Raw genomic sequence first — 24,164 nt, 5'->3', positions numbered from 1 at the left:
AAAAATAATTATTACTCCATTCAGAGGCTTTTGTTTAAGACTGTACCTGCTAGGCATGTGGCCCGTTAGCCAACTATCCATTAATTACTGATTCTGTTTGGAGGGCTCAATAATCCAGGGGACAGCTCCAGAGTTAAACAGCTACTACAAATATATGTTTGACTTAAATTGTCAAGGTTACATTGATATGATATGATGTTAAAGTCAATTTTTATACAATGGATCACTGGGGTGTGTGATGGTTTTAGTGGACTGTGTGCTGTTTACAAGATGATGTAAAGAAGCCTCTTGCTGATGTGTATCTTCAGTAAAAACAGCCTTTATAAGGTCTTTAAAACGAGTTATAAATTACCAATTACTGTATTTCTTTTTGAAGATTCACTCAGGGGTTTTTTTTTAGCATGAATGGCTGAACAAATAAAGGTTATAAGGCGTCTCATGGATTTTCAGTAACAGTACGTTTGCAAGTGAGTCTGTTTCCAAGATTCAGAGCATCATTTTCAGTCTGTTGAAGTGTTCATGAGCCAGTTTCTGCGTTAGCATTCATGTGGAAGTGACTTTGTGTGGATCAGTTTGTGGACCAAAGGCTGTCAGAATGACTCAGCCGTGCCCCCTCCCAAGGCCCTCGCCCCTCCACCACATACCAACACAGATCTTTCCAGGGTGCTTTTGGCCCCATTAGTCCCACATGGGCAACAGCATGAGACGCACAGAGAGAGAGGAAGGGAGGGTGGGTGGGGGGGGGGGGCTCGTCAGGCGGTTGAACTACTGGCATGGTGAGCCTGCCCTGAAAAGGACACATGCCTCCATGCGCAATTATCCACTGTGCATAGAAACAGCACCCCCACCCTCAGCACAGATACACAATGGTTTGACCAACACAACTGAAAATGGAAGACTGACTGGGTGTGAAAATCATTGAAATTAATTGTGATTGTGGGATTTAAGATGAGTGAACGTGTTACAAACATCCCCAAGGAGAGTGTTAAAACAAGCGCAGAACATCAGCTGGTGTTGTGCATGTAGCATGAGATCATCAGTGTATCATGAGAATTCATGCTCCAGAAGAACTCATTGCATTGCCTCCTCTCTCTCTCTTGTTTTTCAGGCTACGTCAGCGTGTTAGCAGTGGTCCTGAAAACGAGTAACGACTCCCCATGGACCGATGAGTTCGACAGTAAGACATAATGAACATGTAAAACCCTGCAGAAAATACTAAAACGGATTTCTTATAACGATCCCATCACTCTTCTTTCTCTTTGTCCCACAGAAATTGAGTTATCGTGTTTGATAGAGTCCATCTCAACGACCAATCCCAGAATTGAATGGAAGAAGATAACAAGTGAAGGACCCAGTTATGTGTACTATGACAAGAAGATCTCAGGTGGGAAAGAAAGAAAAAACACATATTTGACTTGCATAGAGTTTTTACATTGATGTCCGACGTGCATCTAAACACGTTTTTGTCCTCACAGGAGCCTTGGAGAACAGAGCAGTGATCAGAGAACCGGCCACGTTACTGATAACCAACGCCACTAGATCGGACACTGCCAAATATCGCTGTGAGGTTACGGCCGCTTACGACCAGAAGTCGTTTGATGAGATTGTGATCGACCTTGTTGTAAGAGGTAATCTGCTTTACCTTAATCATTAATGAATCAGTGTGGTGTGTGTTCCAGGCCCATGTGAGATGTATTAAAAAAATAAAGGAGAGATATATGAAAATATGATGCTGTAGCTCTGCTAGATTCATTAACCTGTTAAGTGGATGTGTTAAAATGTATGTAGATAAGAACAAACTTTTGACCTTGTTAACACTGTAAGGCTAGATCTGACAGCTTGCCAGGAATAATCTCAACAACAGACTGTCAATCAGCAGATGTAAGCTTGCATGCTGGACGTTAAATTATTTCCAGCCAATTTCTTTCTAAGCAAGTCACTTCACTGTAACTCTATAGACCTTGTTGTCTTTATAAAACATCTAATTTAACCAGATTAATTATTTTAGACACTGAACGTCTGGAGGTTTATGTAGCTGCAGCTTTGCTGGCAGCTCCAGAGACAAATCAAAGAGCATCAAAGAAACGCTGATTTTAACAGATTCAACACTGACTGGAATGGTTAATCCTGTGGTGTAACAAGTTTTACATCATGAGTCAATACATTGTTTTAAAGGAGAGGACATCTGCAGATAATCCATACAAATATTTATAATCATGATTATACCTTAACACTGAGCTAACATCTGTAGCCACAGCTTGCTTTGCAGCCCCTTCTTACTTCCTGTCCCACTACAGAGGGCTGTAAAAACAATGATATTCAACATTCAACTTTTTTGTTGCTTGTTTGACTCATTTTAATGTCGTAGCAGCTCTCTGGAAAAAATGTGGCTCCTGTTTAAAACTTTGTAATTGAAAGCAAATTAGACTCCTTATCCTTTTAGCTCTGTAATCATTTATTTCAACTTTTCTTTTTGGACAAAATCTGTGCATGTAAAAATATTATATCATAAAGTTCATTAATGAACCTTCTGCTTTCTTCAGGCCTCCTTTATAATCATGACACATTTACACTTATTTTGTAAAAGAAATATTAAGAAAAATATTGATCTTGATCCATTTCAGAAAATACCATGATCATATTTATTGCTTTATTGCCCTTTATTGTGCCCTTAAAGTGAGACCTTGCTCTGAGATTCACACTCATGATGCTGTAAGATGAAACCGTGTGATAGGTCGCACCAACCCTGGCATACATACGAGGATGTGTTATGACCAGACCTGCCCAGCTGCAAAGGCGTGTTCAGGGCTATAAGAGGAAACCTCTGAAACTGCATCTCCTCTGGATTGCAGGGCTAAAGAAAGCAAGCGCTGCATGTTTTGGTGGTGTTTTTTGGCACAGGACAAAAACTATGTACCCAGTCCTGAGAACCAGGTTGACATTGTTTAATTCTAAAGCATCGAAGTCAAAAAGTCAAGCAAAGATCCTGCCGCATCATGAAGGGATGTGTCAGTTTTGTCATCAGTGTGATGCTCACAGAGGTGATCATGTGTTTTCTGTGTCTACAGTAAAGCCTGTGGTGCCCAAGTGCAGTGTCCCAAAGTCTGTGCCTTTTGGGAAGTCTGCAGAGCTGAGCTGCATGGAGGACGAGGGCTTCCCAAAGTCTCAGTACCAGTGGTTCAAGAACCGAGAGGAGATCCCAGACGACCCAAAGACCAGCATCAGGTTCTTGAACTCCTCGTACACGCTCAACGCAGAAACAGGAACTCTGGTGAGTGTGTGTTTGTGTCGCCAATGCATGTGTTTGGACAAGGGCACGCAGGATAGCAAGGGCGGGGCAGCAGGGGATGGTGGCCTGACGCCCAGGGGTGGGGGCGGATATTTTGGGGAGACAGTTGATGGTGCGAGAGAGCTCGAGCCACGAGGGGAATCTGCTGTCCTCGTTTTCACATTCCTCAATTCCTCGCCTGCTTCCCAGCACGTCCCGGTCTGCCTCCGACACTCTCCTGTTAACCTTCACTTCGCCTTTTAGACGTGACGCACCGACGAGTACTGCGCCGTGTTTGTCCTGAAACGACAAGAAAAAAGTTCAAAGTTTACGGTCAGAGCTGCAAAGTAATGAACTTTTTCCACTGTGCTTATCTCGTTTGGACGGTTATTTTTAGACTGTTTACAGAAACACTCATCACTCCCCGCTGCCACTCCCATGTGAGGAAATGACGCCCACCAACGACGCAGAGACTGGAATCTGTGAAATGTATTATTAGTTTGCTTCAGATTAGAAAAGGTTAGATTGTCAGAAAGCAATTGAGTTTTTTTTATCATCCATCATTTTCTCTAAACACTAAACTCATAAAAGAAAATAAACTTCATTTTTACAAACATTTCTTTACGATTGAATAAAAGGGGACAAATGTTTTTTTTTTATAAAATATAAATGTCTGTAAATGTAAAAGCTTTCTTGTTAGCTACACAGGGTTATACTGCTCTTAAATATTAACGTCCTATAAACAGAGGAAAAACATACTGGAAACATTGGTAAGCACACTTTATAAAAAGGTACAAAATCAGGGGGCTGTTAGCGGTTATGACGTGTACCTCATGTACGGAGGCTGTAGTTCTTGTCCCAGCAGCTGTGGGTTTGAGTCCGAACTCGGCCCTTTGCTGCACTGCTCCTCCACTCTCTCCTCCCAACATTTCTGTCTTTCTTCAGCTGTCCTATCCCATCCACACACTCGATGTCTTTTAATGTCGGCAGGAGCTCAATCTGAAGGGACTTAGGTTGGGAACCGGAGTGTCACCGGTCCAAGTCCCAGTGCAGATATTTCTGTCTCTCTTTAGCTGTCCTTGCTAATAAGGCAAAAAGGCCCCAAAAAATAAAACTGAAAAAAACCCAAAACAATTTATTCAAACACTTGATGTCTTTTAACTAAATAAAAAAAAATAAAACATTTTTTAAATTAAATTAAATTTTAATAAAAAAAAAAAAAAAGTTTCAGTCTTTGTTGATTGTTGGTAAAAAATGGTTCATGTGCGAGCTGCTCTCATTTAAAAACTGTGCCTAAATAATGAAAATAAAAATAAAATGTATAATTTTTTCATTTAAGTAAAAAGTCTAACAAACAACAAAAATTGAGGGTAGCGTTAGTTCAGGCAAGCCACGGAGTCATGTTCTGCTAGAATGCCAGTGTTTCATTGATATCAGCTGATATCCTAAGAGGAGGCAGACCTCCTCTTAGGTATCATACAATTCCCTCCTGACACAGTGATAATGTGTACATCATCAGATGTCTTCTGCTTTATAGAAACACAAAGATCTGTAGGAGGGAAGCCATGTATGATCATAAAGACGAGACAAGCCATCAGATCAAGCTGGGAAACTGACCGTCTTGTGCACAGACAGTCAAACAGTGTGACAACCAGATGTCTTCATGGAGTATAAATACAGTGCTGCTGCCTTAGTATTCAATATGGCAGACACAGTTTTGTCTGACATTTCTGATAGAAAACCTCATGGTGAGTGTAGTGAGCTAGAATGCCCACAGCAGCAGATATAAATAGTTGGATGTTGTTTTTAAAAGTGTAAAGTGACGCAGCACCTCGTGCGTCTCTGGTATGTCTCTTTAAAGACTGACTGCACCATGACAGGGTGTAAAGTTATCTCTCTCTGTACCACTGCTCTGTCACTGAATCCCCTGGTTCATCTGTTCACTCGTCTATCTGAAACAGACAGCAGTGTGTCCATTTCACTTTCATTTTCATATTAATCCTCCCTGACATGCTAATCACATTTTCTCTGTTATCAGAAAGTATGTAAACGTGGTGTGAATGTCACTCTTCTTCTGGCAGGAACTCTTCTCCCTGAATACTTACTGCACCTCTGTGTGCCTAACTAAAGTTCATTCATTGAACAATGAATTATAAGCATACAAAATTAATTCAATGCTCTCAACTGTTTTACTATCAACTCATGACTTAACAATCCTTCACAGTTTTAGCAGTATATAAGGTGTCATGATCTTTTTGAGTGTCTTAGCGAGCATAGGGAGTTACATAACAAGTTTGGCCCAAAATCCTGTCAACATCTACAAAATACTGCAGAAAGATTTAGAGCATTTAATGATTTACATTGAATATGAAAACTGGACTAAAACAAGGGTTCAGGGTTTAAAACTCTGCCGCTGGCTTACAAAACAACAACAAAAACGGTTCCTCATTAGCTAAACTCTGTCATCCAGGTCTACACCAGCCCCCCGCCACTAACCCCATCCAATGAAAGGCATCTGATCCAAACTTCACAACTCCTCTCCTCTGTTGCCCCCCGGTGGAGAAACAAACTTGCAAACTCCATTGGATCTGCAGAATCCCTCTGCACCTTTAAGAAAAAGCTAAAGACCTGCTGAAGACTCTTTCATGAACACCTACTAACTTAATGATCATGATGACGATGATAATTGTTTTGTTTGACGATGAAGTGATTTAGGATTGTTTTGTTACTAATTAGAGCTCTCAAGAACAGCTGTTGATGTTGAGCTCTGCCTCTGGTCACTTCCTGTCAGCACCTGTGTGTCCAATCAGACTTAAAGCTGTTAGTTTGCTCTTACTGACATTGTTTCCTCCTCTCTAGATCCTTGCTTGTGTTGTGCTTAGTCTCTGATGAATTGTAGAACTGTAGGTCTAAAGGGCAAAACAAAAACCATCACTAACAAGAACTGTTCATCTTAAAATCAAACAGAAAAACAGTTTAATTCTCCTTCAAAGGCTACAAAACTGAAGAAAAACTTTAGGGGGGAAATTAACCCCTTCCATTTAGTCAACTCTCTTACAGGTGACCAGAGCTTAAATAGATCACAGAAAAAAGAAGAACAAAACTATAGACCTGCCGCTCAGTGGGCAGAAAGAGAAGGAAGGAGCTCTGGTTCCTGGGTTGATTTTTTAGCTTCAATGATGTGGCTGCAACTATCATGAGGTGTTGGTCTTTACATTAATCAGGTTCTCTTGTGCGTATGTTTGATTTCTCCAACACAGATGTTCATCGCAGTCAGAAAAGAAGATGCAGGCGATTACTTCTGCCGAGCGAAGAATGATGCTGGACATGCGGAGTGTCCGCCCCAAAACATGGAAGTCTGTAAGTGTGGCAGAGACACAATGATTACATCTTAATGTGACTGATTTAAAGAAAAAAAATGAGGAGCATCATCTGTGTTTGATTCATACATTCTTCTTGTACCACCCACAGATGACATTGATGTGGTTGGCATCGTACTGGGAGTGCTGGTGGTAGTGGTGGTGCTTTTATGTATAACAGCGGGGATCTGCTGTGCGTACAAGAGAGGCTTCTTCTCCAGCCAAAAACAGACAGGGAACAAGTAAGACATCCAGATATACACTCGATCAATAAACACATGTTCCATAAACTATCATCTATAAAACCTGATTCTTTGTGTATTTTAGTTACAAAGTTCCAGCTAAAGGAGATGGAGTGGACTACGTCCGGACGGAGGATGAGGTATGTACACATCAGATATAATGTAGAAGAATTTGAAAATGAAGCTAACAGAGAATACAGTTTATAATATTTCTGGTAAAGATGAATCCAGTCAGAGTTAAAGTCTTGGTGGGATTACGATTTAAAATCTATTTTATACAGTCAATGCAAAGTCTATTTGATATGGTTAATGGGCTCAAACACACAGGACCACCTGCTCCTTTAATGAGCTGCACCTGCTCTGCATCTACAAACACACTCGGGGTAAAGATAGAAAAAGACAGACAGGTGTGAGGTGAATATGTGTAGCACACTCCTCATAGCAGAGAACACGACTTCCTCGAGCCAGGTGAGAGTTTTATGAAAAGTGTAGATGTAAGGTTGTTATATAGTCTGCCCGCTAATTTGTAGTTCGAACACGTTATTTGGATTTTGAGTGAAACATTTTTGATTTGGTGCATCAATTTATTTCCCTTTGTCAATGTTGCTGTTTGACACAGCAATCTTAACCGAATCATTTATGTTTTTTTGCCTATTAAGATTTGATATTACACAAAGGGCAGGGGGTCGCTCAGTAAAAAAAAACCAACTTGCTCACAACATGACATAATCATATTGTTACATTGAGCCTAAAAATGTATGACCTGTTGATGCCTGATGGTGGGTCACATGTCAGTTGGATGAATGAAAAACTTGTTCTGCTATTTTGTAACCCTGAATCATTTCTAAAACTACTCGTCATTTAGACCACAGTTTTAACCACAGTCACGAAATGATGCCTCAGAAATTCCGAGTTGTTGAGACAGCAGATGTGTTGATATTGGCTAATCGAGGATTTGGCCATGTTTCACAATGATTTACATTTTTTAAAACAACTTTTGTTTTAGAGCAGATATCCATCATGAAAACCGATCTGTTGTTAGGGGAAATAAAATCAAAAAATGAACAAGCATATATTCATTAAACTGCAGAAGGAAATGGAAATAAAAGATCTGACTACTTTGCTGCTACATTTTTAACCGTTACCTCTGTGTGTCCTCTACAGGGGGATTTCCGACACAAGTCATCATTTGTGATCTGAAGAAGAAGACGAGGAGGAGGATGAGCGGCTTTGTGCTGAGTGAGAGACATGACATGTGGGACTGAACTCTACGCTGTCTGACACGAGGCCGCCGCGGTTCATGCCCGGAGCGCTCAGCACGACAAAAAAAAACAACCACTCAAAGTTTGCCAAAGGTGACAACAAGAATCCACAGGACAACAAAACGTCAAACTGTCACACACGTAAAGACTGAGATTCATTTGTCGACTTTTAACACCAACAATGGAATTCATTTGACTAAATTCTGGAGATTTTCTTTACAGGTATTGCATGGTTTTAAAACAGGTGGAGCAGTGAAACCATTCTTTGTTCCTCGAGGTAGAAACAGCAGAGTCTGTGTCCTCCAGAGTCTGTCGGTCATGACACATTTCTACTGTAAAACATTAGCTTCAAACCTTCTGTCATTTCTATAACATTTGTTTTCTACTGTTGAAATTTGTCAGACTATTTTTGATGGAATATATTTTAAAATGCCTATAGATAAAGGTTTACTTTTTTAAATATTTGTAAAATACTAACATGTGTTTTTTTTATTTGGTTGTGGATAAAAATATGTAACACTTTAACCACTTTGCATCAAGCTGTAAGCATTTACACCTATGAAATCATGAGAAAAAGAACAAAAAAAAATGTTTTGGCATATCAAGATGTGCTTCTTGATGGGCGGTCTTACATATTTAATTTCTGCGTTGGGAAAAGCCCAGCTCCTGTCGTGGTAGACTTCCATGTCCATGTTTGTAGATAGTCTTTGAAGAGTGCCAGTCCAATGCTGTGAAACACTGTACACGATCAGTGCTGCATTTTCTTGATTTTTAAGTGTCCTTCTATGCTTGCTGTTAATCTGTATATATTGAATTTGCGCCAGAATAGTTTTGCTGTCATACATATGTTCAGTATTTCACTAAAATAATAATGAATTGATAGAAATATGACTAATAACAGGGTGTGTAGGTTAACCTTCCAGACCCAGCCAAAAGGAGAGTACTCATCAGTATGAAAACTAAGAATACAGGATACTTTCTTTTTTTTAAGCCAGTATTTAAATTCTGAATATAGACGATTCGGTGATAGAGAGAACCATTGCTACCAGTTCAAAGTTGATATTTGATCTAAGTTAATGTATTTAATGTAACCACAACTGGAAAAAAAAAAAACAGACCAAAATCTGATGCCACATTTAATATTGATCATAGCTGATCTGCTCCACTCTGTTTACGAACTGTGTGCTGATAATTGTGCATGGGCAAGATGATTTAGAAATAAATTATAGCCGCTATATATTTTTATTTCCTATATTGATCAACAGGGATGTTTATAATGAAACATAGTTAGATATGCTGCCAGTTTGACGGTATCCGGAAAACACTGAAGCCTGAAAAAAATCAGATGTCAATTTTTAGACTTTAATTTTTTAAAACAAACTAAACTTGTCAAACCTTTTAAAGGCTGTAAATTAAGATAAATTAAAATCAGTAAAGCTGAAGGTGAAGTTTTCTGATCATCTGGTTTTATCAGATTTTCTTAAGCAGACACAGGAGTTCACTGAGGGGCTGTGAGCTGAACTGCTGCTCACTGTACAAGCTTAGGTGATCATCATTCATTATTTTTTTGTTTTTACAAATTCTCTTAGCTTCCCAAATAAAAGGATACCCAACCCACATAGTCAATAAAATAACAGAATGAAGCAGTTTCACATTTGCTGTGACGCACCTTCTCAGGGCTGAGAGCTGAGCTGCCACTCACTTACTCTTACTAGCAGACTAAACTCCCTAACTTAAATTATATGGAGATGACCGATCTCTATCGTTTCATTGCCCAGCACTCATTATCGCTCATTGGTTGGTAGACCTAATCTAACGTTTCTAATGTTAGTTATCGTGTTAACAAAATTGTAGTTGGAAAGAAAAATCAAGTTTGGTTTGGTTGATGCTTGTATTTTTATTCCTCCGGTCAAAAGTTCAGTGTTAGGGTGATATAGCATATAGCCTATGTATCAGGGGTCTGGAGGGTTAACAGTTGTTCTGATTGTATATAGATTTTTTTTTCTTTCTCTCTCAGAAGATTATGTAAAGTGGTGAAAAATGAAAAAAAAAATCCTATTTGAGGCGACATGAAACTCTTTCCATTTGAAAGACTGATAAAAAACATTTTACCAATTCATAAATCTCTTGCTGGGTAGTTATGAGTGTTTTGAATCAACAAATGTGGTAAAGTGTTAGCTTAGCATCAGTCATGGTAGAGACGATCTGCCCAACATTGCACATAGGAAGTTGTCAACACTGCTCAGTCTTTTTCCAGGTCGACATGTTGCATTCAGGAACCAAGAGAAGATGTTTTAAGAGTATAAAACCCATTCATCTTAACAAATGAAGTTTAAGGTACATGCTGAGATACAAGTCCCCAGAACACAGATGCATACATTTCCCCTCTCATTTGTACAAATTCATTCCTCTTAAGTGCCTTTAAAGTAGTCCAGTTTCTCTACAGCCATGCTCTGTCCTGCTTTCACATTTCTACGATACTCTCGAGGGTTTCATGATTAACCACAAGCGCGGCGTTTGAGAGGAATGATATCACCACAAATCTCCACTTCTCTTCTTTACATACATATCTGCAAATTTGTAAATAGCTTCTTTTTTTTCATAGAGTTGATGGTGTAGACATGTTGAAGTAGAAAATAGAAATATATTAGTGCCTAAATATAGTGGGAATTATTTTTGCAGAAGACACATAATAGCACTATTAGGCAAAGGAAAAAAGAAGGATACCCATAGCAGGGCCACTTATATATTAGCTCTGGTTTAGAACAGGTTTAAATCTGTCCTGGCTGACTGCTGCTCCACTGCTCTCAGAAACAAACACAATGTTCAAACTCAGAGTCGACCCAGTGTTCATGAACATGTCAGCAGCTGTAATGGAGCTCTGATTATTCAGCCAATGTGAGCGCTTATTAAAGCAGAGTTCATGCAAAGTGTCAGACACAAACAAACACACAGAGAACCATGCAGGACGCCTACATTTAGACCACAGGCAGCCCTGAACACGTCCGCCTGTGATCTGGTTTGATGTTGTAAAGCAGCGGTGGTACACATTATATTTACACCACAGAGGAAGATGGTTTCCAGTGTTGTTGTTTTTTTTAAAGCTAACTCACCACTGTCTTTCAAATCAAAGATGGCAGCGCTCCTCTGATGCAGCTCTGTTAAACTGTTACTGACTGAGGTCTGGTGCATCATGTGAGAAACATGACTTTCTGATCGAAACTCACAAACAGTAGAATGTCCATCTGGAGCCTGCTGGGGCTGTTTTTGTTCATTTTAGAAACACTCTTTGTGATTAATAAAACTCACTTCTGATATTACTGGAGACTGTTGAGATTCCTTTTTTTATACCTCATTGACAGGAAATGTTTTTATGTTGTCTGTACATCTTCTGTACGTCTGCCCATCCCATTTTTGTACATCTTTAGAACATCATTTAGAACAAATACACAGAATGTACTCACATTTTTTTAGATAATCTGCTTTACTCCAGGACTCTTATTATTATCTATAAGAAAGTCTTTTGAATGCTGCAGGTACTTGACAATACAAACATTTCCAGAGATGCAAGACCACCCACCAAAGTCCCTGTTCTTTTAGAAGGTTTAACCCCCAAGTAGGGACCTTTTGGGGCGTTGTCAGACTGCAGGAACTTTTTAATCGTTCTAGGAACTGTTGGAACCCTTCCCCTTTTGTTTGTTGATTCCCCACCACAGGAACCATCAACTATTTTAGTTCCTAGAACCTTGTTTAGAGGAACCTTTTAGTTCCTTCTTCAGAGTGGACACTCCAAGGAACCATGGCAATGCAAATGCAGACAGAAAGAAAGTGCCCATGGTGTGTAGTTGTGCCACATGAGAACTCCTTAGTGGATAGTTCCTCCTCAAAAAGTCCCCAGAACTGTTTGGTGCAAAAACACCTACAGATTTCCTGAGATGAAGGCGTTGCCAGACAGCCCATGTTGGAGTCTGACCTGTGGCACCTTCCCAGTGGCGATTCTAGAGTCTGTTGGGGCCCTAGGTAAAAATCAATTGGGGGGCCATTCAGCAAGTCAAAGAGAGTGAGTTCTGTCAGATGGAAACCCCTTAGGGAGGTTTCCTACCGTCATTGCAAAAGTTTGCACATTTTTCTGACTCTATCCTGTCTCTTAAGTAAAGGCATAAAAAGCCTTTATAAAAAAAAAGATGTCCTGGGACAGATTTCCACCTACTTTCAGATCTCTCAAATGCTGTGTGACTCAATGAGGATTCTTATGTCATGTATAAAAACATTCAGGGAAGGATCTTCTTGCAGGCTCAACCACAGCTCAAACATATATACAGGGTTTGGATCCTTTTACCCTTTACCATTAACTCCTTTTTAGTCTGGAGTATGACATGAAAAACTGTGTGAAGAGCTCATCAGAAAAATGCAGAAAGTCATTTTCTCTGACACAGTGATGACTTTGGATTTTGAAAGTGAAAGATCTCTGCGATCTCTGAAAGACCGGTTTTGGCTGTAATTCCAGGATTCAGTCTAATTATGACACAATTTTGAAGCAATGTCTGAAATGATAAAAAGGAGACGTATTTGCATTTTTTTTTCCCAACAGGTCATTGTTGAAAAATGACTGTGACATCATAATGTCTTTGAAAAACATTTTACCATCCAATTTACCTGAAACATTCTTGGAATTCAACATTTCAAGAAGATCTGGAGAAAATATCTTCATTCTGATTTACTTGGTGGGAAAGTTATTTTTGTTGTTTTAAAAAAACCTTTTCTTATCCTCCTTGGGATCTGGTGTCTGTCAGCAGAAAAAGGACACAGGTATGGATTATGTTAACACCTGCACAAGGTCTAAACACAATGTGGTCCAGATTACCTCCAGGTGTGATCTGACATATGATTATAATGACTCATAATAACTTTTTATCCCTTTACCCAGACAAACTAGTACAGCTCAGGTTTTAAAACCAGGAGTAAATGAGGTGCCTGATGTGTGGTTGTAAGTATTAGATTGTGTTGGTAAGAAGTCAAAGCTCACTGTGACTTTGAGTCTGATTCATTCTACTGAAATGATATCTCAGCAACATCTGGAGGGAATTTTATTCCATCTAGTTTATTTTTCTTTCTTTTTTAATTGGTCCCTTTCCTCTTTCTACCCCTCTCTCTCTCCAAGGTGTTTTTTAAAGATTTGCAGAAAATGACATGTTCTGCGAAGAGTCACAGGTGAAAACGGCGAGATGTAGGCCCACATATCCTTCTTCCCGTCAACAGTTTCACTATCATTTTGTGAGAAACAGCCATGAGACTTTGTTACTGTTTGCAAAGATACCACAACCACACATCAGTACTTCTAGTCCTGTTGTGTGTACATTTAGAATCCTGCATCTGTTCTGCCATCGTTTGACATTCAGTAATATTTCTGCTCCCCTCAATCCTCCTTGAGTCCCCCACTGTTCTCAGAAATCCTATTTGGTCTGAAAAGGCCATAAAATATCCCCCTGACAGCATCTTTGTTGATCTAAAGCCGGAATCTATTAGCGGAGTTAAGCCATTTCCACTTTCTACAGAGAAAAACATCTCTCTCTCTCTCTCTCTCTCTCTCTCTCTCTCTCTCTCCCTCTCTCTCTCTCTCTCTCTCTCTCTCTCTCTCTGCTCACTGTGCCAATTGGCAGCAGCCTCCTGGTTAAAGAGCATTACAATCAATGAGCTCAGCAGGGATCATATATTGTACTCTGCAGCAGAGCCCACGGACACTTTTATTTAATTCACAGAAAAATCTATTAAAGCTCATGTCACCTGTGTGGGATGAAAAAAAGCTTTGACTGTGAGGATGAATCATCTCAGACTATTATTGAATTGACTTAAACTCTGCGTCCTTTCACCGCCTCACCACAGAGTTCATCTGACAGGATGTCCTCCTCTCTGTTTTTATACGGTATTCTCCACATTTTAGTGTCTTTGATCAAGGGTTTTCTCCAAGCAAAACACTTCACTGGTGGGGCGCGCTGGTGGTGCAATGGTTAGGGCGCGCATCCCATGTGTTGAGACTCTCATCTCGAGTGGTAGGCCCAGGTTCACTTCCACCCATGGCCCCTCTCTGCTTGTCATTCCCCACTCTCTCTCTCTGGTTTCCAACTCTATCCACTGTCCTCTCTCTGCATTAAAGGCACAAAAAAGCCCAAAATAAATCTTTAAAAAAACACTTCACTGGTTTCTTAGTGTCTTCCAGTTCTGTTTGCAGTGTCAAATCATGTGATCAACACTTGGTTATTTTAAATGTAGAGTATCATTTTACCATAATTTATGGACCTCTATTTTATCAGTGCAGAAGGTCTTGTACATGCTCTTTTGTTCAGTGTCTTGAGATAACATATGATGTGAATTGGCGCTACACAAATAAAGATTGATTAATTGATTGATTGATTGATTGATTTAATTCACCTTGTGTTCCTGAGGTGCATTTTAGGGACGGTAAGCTCCTCCATGACGACAGAGGAGGAACGGAGGGATCAGGAGGAGAGAGAGGAAGTTTAAATTAATGTAATGATAAGAATCCTGTTTTTGTGGGGGGGGGGCGTTGTGTTGGCGAGGCATCAGATTACACTCCTGCTGCGAGCTCACCTTTGTACCTGTGATCCCTCCTGTCTTCAAGTCACTGCAGTTTAAACTGTGATCTTGACACCTCAGTGTGAGCAGACAGTTCACCTTCTCTGGAATAATCTGTACTCTACCATTAATCCTCTTGTTTGCCTGACTCCTATGTAATCCCGTGTTTACCTGTGCTCAGGTGAGCCATCTGCTTGACCTCTCTGCTGACTCACACAGTGACCTGTATGAGTGTGTGTGTCTGTGTGTTTCTGTTTGTGAGGATACGAGAGACATTTGTGAACCAACAACACTTACACCTTCACAAAATCAGCAGAGATCAGATATTCCACTTTGTCCACAGGGGGCGCCAAAAACAACACAAATGAAAGATCCGCAGGAGCCTTGAATATTTTGGCAAGTAAAAATCATTTTATTGCTAGAACATGTCAAACAAATGTAGATGTTTGTGGTCAAACTTTTTTTGAGAATGAACATATGGAATAACTACTGAAAAGTAGTTTGTAATTCGTAATATTCTTTAAGGTTGTTTCATAGACTATAAAAAAATACAGACTGCATGACAGTTCCCCAAAAGTGAAGCATAAACATTTGGAGCTCATACTACTGACCGGCTGCTGTATAGATGATAAGCTCTGCCTCCTTCATGTTAACAGGTGGCATATGGGTCAAACAGGTGGCAACCTCTGGTGTTGAAAAATGAAGCCAATGATGTGCAAAGTACAAAATCCTGCAGTTGATAGAGTGTCTGATTGAGGCTGGCTGTAGAAGCATCGGAAGGGACATACACACCACAGCCGAAAAATGACCGACTTTCCAGCAGAAATGAACATGTTTACAGTCTGGTTCAAAAAACGAAATAGGCCTGATTAGCTTATGTCATAATCGGCACACACTGTACGGGGGTGCAAATTTTTTAATAACAATAACTCACCTGTTTTGCTTTTATGAAGGATAAGCGTTATTCACAATAAGACACGTAGCTGACCTGATTGACAGCTGAGTGTGATGTAATGGTTTGTCAAGAGGTTTAAAACCCGCCTCACCTCCAGCTCTTTGCTCGACACTAGGTTGACTTAAAAGTGTGAGACAGCATTTCCAGCATGGGGGCCGCCATCAATGGGACTCCGGAGCCCCCTGCAGGAACAGGTGGTGACGCCACTCAGGCTTCATCCATTAAAGGTCCCATATTATGCTTTTTCTGGTTTTAGTGTCCTGTGCATGTTTAGGCACATCTATGTGCAAAAATTCAAAGTCTGCGGAAACGCGGCTTCTCCTACGTCCTCCTGTTAGCTGTAGCATTAGCTGCATGTAACGCTCGGTTCTAGCCCCCCTCGATAAAAATGTGTCAGTCCGACGTCATTGTCAGTGTGAGATCACTGATCTAAGCCCATTGGCTCGTTGTGGCAAGCCCTGCAGCTCATGTTGAAATTTCCGAGACGCATGCTGAGCAACTGACCAATAACGACAGAGCGGATCGGCAGACCAATCAGAGCAGACTTGGCCCACGTGGGGTCTAACAGTGTGGGCTCAACAGAGTGTAGCTGACGGACTCAGAGCGTAGAGGGAGCAAGGAGGAGCAGTACATGAAAACAGACACTTTTTTCAGACTTTAGCTATTGTGAACGTACAAAAGTAGGAACATAGATCAAATATACAAACCCCAAAAGGGCATAATATGGGCTCTTATTTTCTTATATTTACAGTCCAATCAGACTCAAAGCTGATCGTTTGCTCTTACTGACATTGTTCTCTTTTTTCTAGATCCTTGCTTGTGTTGTACTTACTCTCTGATGTGCGTCGCTTTGGATAAAAGAGTCTGCTAAGTGAATTGTAGAATATTTACAGTCCATAAAGTCAAACTATAAAACCAATGTCAAATAAGTTTTTCGAAAACGTGTGTTTTTGTCATTATATTTATTTCTTATCATTCTCATTTATGTCCAAGTGTTCATTGATCTGAGAAGTTTAGTTTTAATTAGTTATTTGACGCAATAAAAAAGGAGGGTTAATCCCACAATCTCAAAAATCTGAGTATAGAAATGGTGAGAGGAAATGTTACAATGTTTTAGCACAAGAGATAATTAACTTTCCATAACTGTGAGTGTCTTGCTTCAAACCGCACTCTTAGAAATTCCCACTGTTAAAAAATGGTAAACAACTGGCAGTAGGGTTGCCAGGAAGTTACTGTAAAATTAACAGTATATTGCTGTTGCTGAAATTTACAGTTTTCTACAGTTTTTGTAAATACTGCAAAAAGCTGTTATTTTAAATGTTAACAGGAAAATACTGTTGAAGGAATTAACTGTTTAATACTTTTTATTTACAATTCTTCACAAGAGGTATATTTGCAGATTTTTACTGTGAATTTTAAATACTACACCTAGCTATAGATTAATTTCCTTCTATCAAAATGGACACAATATATTTATTTTCTAAACCTAGTGATTTGATAAATGATTCCTTGCATGTCAAGTTATAAAACGCCACATTTTAAAATAATAAATAAACAGTGCCTTTAAAATTGCAACTTCAAATGTTAAGACAAATAATAAAACTTCAAACTGTCTTCTCAAACCACATCTGTCTTTATTGAAACTGTGACAAATACAAAGAAAATACACTTTAAGAACATGAAGGTTAAATAGGCAAAAAAATCTTGCACAAATATTTACATTAAGGCATTTAGCAAAGGTCATGTATAAAACATGCATGAAAGAGTTTTGGTAGATACATTTTAAACAGAGAAGTGAAAACTGAAAACTGAATAAACAACTTGTCCTCTGAGGGAAATTGGGTCCCTGGACCTGCACCTCCCTCTGATTTCTCCTTCCAGACTGAAACTGTCACAAGGATTCTGTAAAGGGAAAACATTAGAACAAAAGCAGCTCCAGCTGAACAGTGAACATTATCATATGGAAATCCTTTCTGAATATTCTCCATATATAAAGAAGTAAAGTAAAAGTATGAAGTAGAACTAGTATGAATACAAATAAGTCCTGGAATTACTTTAAGTACATGAGTTCAGGATGTATGGCAGCAGCTTTATGTGTTAAAATAGTAAAAAACAAAAAACATGCTTCAGGTCTGACAGAAGTTTCCTTTTATACATTTTCAAATACTGTATATTATACTATTTATACTATGGCCATATTGCCTAGTAGGCCCAGCTAATCATCATTTCTAATTCAATATTTAATCAATTGTCAGTGTCAGTTGAAGCTGAAGCTGAAACAAAGAAATGTTAGCTTGTTAATGTTAGCTAACCTTACCATTATAGTACCACCAGGTAAGCAATTCAAGTTCATTACAGCCCACTTAGTTAACCACATTAGAAGATGTTTTGTTTTGTTCCCATTTAGCAACTGTTAAGATCTGTATTTCAAGCTAATGTTAGCTGGCAAAGAATTCACTCACTGCGTGTGTCTGCCTGCAGTGTTTCTGTGTAATTTCCAAATCTAGCTAACGTTAATCTTACAAATGACTTCAAACTCAGTAAATGATGGTTTCTGCCTATTCTAACTAGCAAAGCAGTAAGGCACTCTACCTCTTAATTGTCAGGATGGAGATGGATGACAGTCTGACAAAGCCAACTCCACTGTCCTTTCAACCATGAGGTCTCAACTTCTTTTTCCCAAAATGCATTGCAAAAACTACGGTAAATTACTGTTTTGTTTCCTTCAAGCGATAATACAGTAAAATACTGTTATAAACCGTTATAATACAGTAATGTCCTGTATTTAAACATAACAGGATCATACTGTTGAAATTTCCTTATAAATTTACAGCAATTCCTGAGAGTGCGCCACAAGAATCTCTTCTGATGAGGAGTTAACGGATCTGAGGGATCTTGAATGTGAATGTGTGTTTTGGTTTACAAAAGACCCAAGACATCAATATCCACCAGGCCATCGCTTGGCATAGACTCTGGCTTGAGTAAATGATTTTACCAGCGTAAGATGTACGTCTTGTATTTGGTGAGTCAATGGTTTGTTATAAACTCAGCTTGCCCAGCTTGAGGAATGGTTCACTTTATGAGTTCATGAATACAGCCGTCACCTTGTCCTGTATGAAATCTGAATGATTTCTGATCAGTTCTGACTTTCTCACACTGTTGTTCCTCCTCTGTCTTCCCTCAAGACATAGTGTCACTTGTGTTTTATTGTTGCCAAGTTTGAAAAGTCGGTGACAGAGCAGTTAGAGTACATCATGTCGACACAGGGAGATCTGTTTTTATGGCCAACACTCGTTTCGTTACTGTCCAAAAACAGGTCATCTGGAAATTCAACTTGCACATTAGCCAGGGCAAAAAATATGTCCAGAAAGTCTTCCTCTTACTTTGAGGTTAAGTTTCATCTTTAGTAATTAATGTATTTACACATTAAAGAAAAAAGAGATAAGGCAGAAGGTTTAGTCTAATTAGGTATAAAACTTGAGGGTCCGTACTTTAACAAAGTGAAACTAAAGTTTAGTTGTGTTTTTTTTAGAAAAAAAGAGATATTAAGATTAAAAAAAAGTTCAACTGAAGAAACAAACCTGCTTGATGCTGAGTCGCGAAAACCAAACAGTGTTACGATTTCCTGACTTCCTGTTATGCAACCAACAAACATTTTATAAGATGTTTCTTCTACTCTTGACTTTTTACTTTATACAAATCTGCATCAGGTTTTTGTTATTTCAGCAAATTTAACACACGTTAATACAAGTGAATCACAAAGAAATTTATTTTTATTTTTCGGGTTCATACTGCCCAATTAGACGAGAGGGAAGCCTCAGCTTAACTTACTATTAACAGATAAACTGAGACTCACCGGAAACCGATGAACAGGCGTTCCTCAGGGGAAGGATGAACCAAGACATGACGGATCTACATTACAGACATATCTGGAGGGGAGAATTTTTGCTTCTCTTTTGATCTGAACACACGGTCACTCCTCGAGTTTCTAGTCGGACTTTAAACAATGCATCGCATCGTAAAAGAAGTCTTTGCTGGACGTGGTTTATCACTTACAGCTGGCTGCACTGGAATAACCCACAAGTTGGCAGTTGTCCTGATAGATATATCATTATCATACGACAGCCAGAGGGTTTGGAGATTAGTTTTTACTTCATTAAGAGATATGTGTGACAGTTTGAAGAAAGCAGAATACACACATAGAAATAAGACTTACCACTCTGTCCACAGGGGGCGCCAAATTATCTCAAAATGAAAGTTCATCACAGCTCTGTATATATATTTTTATTTCTCGTTGACTGCACAGTTCTGTTTACATTTGTTTACATCTGTTAGTCCGATCACTGTCCACTTACATCTAATCTTTTTATATTTTGTATTTTTAAGTTAAGTTTAAGCTTTAAGTTGTATTTAAATTGACACTTTATATTTTAGGTTTAAAATGTTTCGTCTACCTGCACTGTTGTTAATTTACTGCTCTGTGTGCCTTTGAATTGCCCCCCGGGGACAAATAAAGTTTTTTGAATTGAATTGAATCACAGGAGCTTTAATAATTAAGGGTACTGCAGGCAATCACAAATGAAAAAAAAAGCAATATGATAGAATGAATTTCATTACAAGGTCTTAGTTTAGAAGTCTCCAGGCGTTCACAGGCGTACAAATTATTTTCAAAATATTGAGAATATCTGCGGCCTAAACTTGATCTGTGAAGGTCAACTATTCAACCCCACCTGATCCTGTGATGTAAAAAAATCATATGGGATCATAACACAAAGGCTAAAAGAGGAGTTAAATACTTCAAAAATAAGGCTGTGTCTGCTCCAGATGTTTACATGTGGTGCTGGTTTAGCTCAGTAGAGCAGGCTCACCGTGTGCAGAGGCTACAGAGGTCTCAGGGTTTGACTCCCGATCCTGACTCTTTTTGGAGCATTAGGTCCCCAACTTTCTCTCCTCACATCTCCTGTCACTCTGTAGCTTTCCTGTCCAAGTGAAGGCCAAAGCTAAAAAATAAAAATGTGTTTACAGACGAGCTCTTAGGAAACCTCTGCAACAATGTCTAATTTATAAGTCTTGTAATGTCAACAGACATTGTAGATGCACTCTAGTTTCCTTTTTTTTTTCTTCTAGTTTATGTCTGTGGGGGGGAAACAGAGCATGTAACAGACAGTATAAGAAGAGGCGGAAGAAAACCTCAGTTGACAGCAGGATGCAGCTTATTTAGACAATATCACAGCAAGATGTGACGAAGTGACACATTGACAGATATTTGTGTGTATCAGAGTGATGCTGCAGCTGCACCTCCTGAGCTCAGTGAGTGTTTACAGCGTTACAGGACAGCTGCGAGGACTCTGTTTGTTAAAGTTTGAGCTGATTTGTCCAAACACGAGAAGGAGTCTCTCCATACGACGCTCAGGCAACACAGCACGCTCTGAGAGACAAATTTAGACTTTTTTTTTTTCTCTCTCCAAAGTGAGTCATTGTTATGAAAGAATGTGGTTACGTCTCGGTTCATGTAACATAAGAGCCTGAGGGGAGTCATTAAACTGTTGTCAGGTCTGATCATCAAACTGTTCACAAACGGACGATCATTGTAATCTGTTTCCATAACTCACTGGAAATAATTACTCAGTTATGAAGATCTGAACCCAGAGGACGTGTGTAATGAGCTTTTAAATCACACACACACACATACACAAACACACACACAATGTATTGAATATATGTGTGTGATGTAGGAGGAGGTCGCTTCATAGAGGCTGAGAAGATTATTATTTTTCTATTTGCAAGAGATGAAAAGATGTTCAAAGATTTAAAACAAAATTATTTGTTTGTTTGTTTTTTGTTTATGTTTTTTATGTATAGGCGTATTTATTCATTTGTTTGAAACAAATTGGATATAGAGGCAGAAGACATAACAATCACTGCATATTGACTGCCCTTGGACATCAGAACAGAGATCTCTCTGGGTGTTTTTTAAATGTGAACTGAAGACCTCCCTTTTTAATCTGGCTTCAATCAGGAGTGATTTTACTTCTTACTTTTTTGTTTTTACATTTCTTTTTTTTATCTCGGTTTTATTTCATCTTGGTCAACTTTTTTACCATGTGTTATTAATTTACTGATATTTTTTCCTTTTATTTATTTATTTATTTTATTTTATTTTAATCATCCCTCACCCACTTTTTCCCTTTAGAGGTCGAGGTCTGGAGCTGGTCCCAGCTGTCATTGGTCGAGATCACAGGGCTGACATACAGAGACAGACAACCAGCCACACTCACATTCACACCTATAGACAATTAAGAGTCACCACTTAACCTAACAAGCATGTCTGCACCATGCAGCCCTTATTTCATTTATATCGATTTAAGATTAATGTTATCTTCTTTATTATGTTATTACCTTTCCTTATTGTTTTAATCTCTTTTTTCAATCTCTGTTCTTCTCTGTCTGTTCTTTTGTGAAGCACATTGAAATGCTCGTTTTGTTTGAAGGTCCTAAATAAATAAAGCTTAGACTCTATTTCACTCTATCTGTTCAAAAAAGTTGTAGGATGAAATTTAGCCCGAAGCTTATTTCTTCCTACCTGTTTTTTCTGTTAAGCTTCATCAATTTAGCCAGAACCAAAACCAAAGGATAATTTCTTCAAAAAGAAACCATTCATCAAATATCAGTATCATTTAATACAAATAATGTTTTTTCTTCAGAAGAAAAAAAAACGTCATAGCTTCTGAATAAAATGAATAAATGCTAAGTCAGTAACATTATGATCGGGGAAACATTCAGACTACACTAAAAAATTTCAAACATAAGATTTTAAAAAAGGATTATATTTCAGAGATATATTTCAGAGATATATTTCTGAGAGATTTTTTACTTATTACAAGTAGATCAGACCTTATTTTTCCTTGTTATATCTTGAAATGAGATGTTCATTTGAACTTGTTGTTTTGGCTTATAATGAGTGTAATTACATTTTTTTTATCTTTGAAATTGGAAGAATACATTTTTGCAGTGTTTTTTTTTGCAGTGTAATTACTTTTTTTTTTTAGCCAAAATTATTTGTAGTGTTTGTAGAGTTTAAAGTTTTAGAAGCTTTTCCTTCTCATCAAGAATTAAAATGTTGCATCAGAAAACACACAGGGCTGTGGATTTATTTGGACATTTTTAAACTGAATAATAGAAAATGATACAAGGAGTTCAAAAATCTTCTTAGATGGAGTTGAACTAAGGAAAGCGCCTCGGTTGATCTCCTTATTCTTTAGCTATTTGACTCTGCCCTCTAGTGTTGAAGGAACATCATCACAGTGTTCAAATGAATGTTTTTGTCAGTGCAGTTTGGGGCTTTGAAGAGAAGACTGCGGTAGATGTTTTCTGTTTTTAATAAAGGATCTTAAGGTCCATCTTTGTAAAAATCTTTTATCTGTAACATTTTCAGAGAGTACAAGAATAAAATCTGAGCCTGGCAGCAGAGGAAATAACTTCTAATGGACAGACTTTGACCAGATGTGTTTTTCCTGAATGATTTAATTTCAGTCATTAAATCACTTCTCATGGCTGAACCCTGAACAAAACTAATGGAGCATTTCCTCGACTGTTTTTCCACTCGTCATTTGGACCCCAAAATAAACTGCTTTCCCAGAATTACATACCATAACACATGGTTTTTGCATTTGCAATATTATTTTTCTGAATAGGACATGTTATGCAGGATTGTCAAGTTTAGCAAAATAACTTCACATCATGCTGAAGACCAAAACACACTAATCAGCAGAACTTTTTTGATGGACGAAGGCAACTGATGTTTTTCAGCTATTTTTTTAAATTTCTTATTTCACCTTTATTAATCCAGGATAGTACCATTGTGTTCAAAGATCTATTTTTCAAGGGAGACCTGGCCAAGAATAGCAGCATCATAGTTACAGTACACATTTTATAATAAGAAAATCATCAGCTAAAAAAGTAGCATACAGAAAGTTTGGATTTAAGACTTCTCACTGAACTGTGGCGGCTGTGGCTCAGGGGTAGAGACGCTCATCTCTCAACCTAAGGTTGGGTGGTCGATCCCCTGCTCCAGCAGCCACGTGTGATGTGTCCATGGGTACACACTTAACCCCAAGTTCTCCCTGCTGCTTCGTCAGCGGCGTATGAATGTGTATGAATGTGATTAATTACTTCTGATGGTCACCTTTAATAGCAGCCTCTGCCATCAGTGTGTGAATGTGTAGGTGTGAACAGGGTTCAGGGTTCAGAGCAATAATAGAAATTGAAGCATTACTGAGGACAAGAAAATTAAGTAATGTGGGAGTTAAATTAAAACTGATTGAGGAAAAGTCTTTGGTATTTGATTTTATGTTGGTAAAAGAGCAGGGCCACCGTATGAGAGCAGTCAGTGGGAGCAAGATTTTATTACACCAAGTCGAAAATTAGGAGAATTAGAAAAATATTTAAGACAAGAAAACAAAAGATTCATAAGAAGAACAAATC

At 38.7% G+C, this 24,164-nt stretch overlaps 1 protein-coding gene across 1 annotated transcript in view; it reads left to right on the top strand.

Moving 5' to 3' along the window:
• The window catches only part of LOC109980789 (junctional adhesion molecule 3B), a 44,391-nt gene extending 32,940 nt beyond the window's left edge, over window positions 1-11,451 (top strand). The window contains exons 2-9 of the mRNA XM_020629299.3: window positions 1,109-1,177; window positions 1,271-1,384; window positions 1,476-1,628; window positions 3,069-3,271; window positions 6,529-6,628; window positions 6,740-6,869; window positions 6,955-7,009; window positions 8,034-11,451. Of these exons, the coding sequence (XP_020484955.1) occupies window positions 1,109-1,177; window positions 1,271-1,384; window positions 1,476-1,628; window positions 3,069-3,271; window positions 6,529-6,628; window positions 6,740-6,869; window positions 6,955-7,009; window positions 8,034-8,069 (860 nt within the window). The 3' untranslated portion in view covers window positions 8,070-11,451. The remainder of the gene's footprint in view (window positions 1-1,108; window positions 1,178-1,270; window positions 1,385-1,475; window positions 1,629-3,068; window positions 3,272-6,528; window positions 6,629-6,739; window positions 6,870-6,954; window positions 7,010-8,033) is intronic.
• The last annotated feature ends 12,713 nt before the right edge of the window (window positions 11,452-24,164 follow it).

This window comes from Labrus bergylta, chromosome 14 (assembly GCF_963930695.1).
Source record: "Labrus bergylta chromosome 14, fLabBer1.1, whole genome shotgun sequence".
Taxonomy (NCBI): domain Eukaryota; kingdom Metazoa; phylum Chordata; class Actinopteri; order Labriformes; family Labridae; genus Labrus; species Labrus bergylta.
The sequence above is the reverse complement of the archived record's forward strand: the minus strand, read 5'-3'. Positions and strand labels throughout refer to the sequence as shown.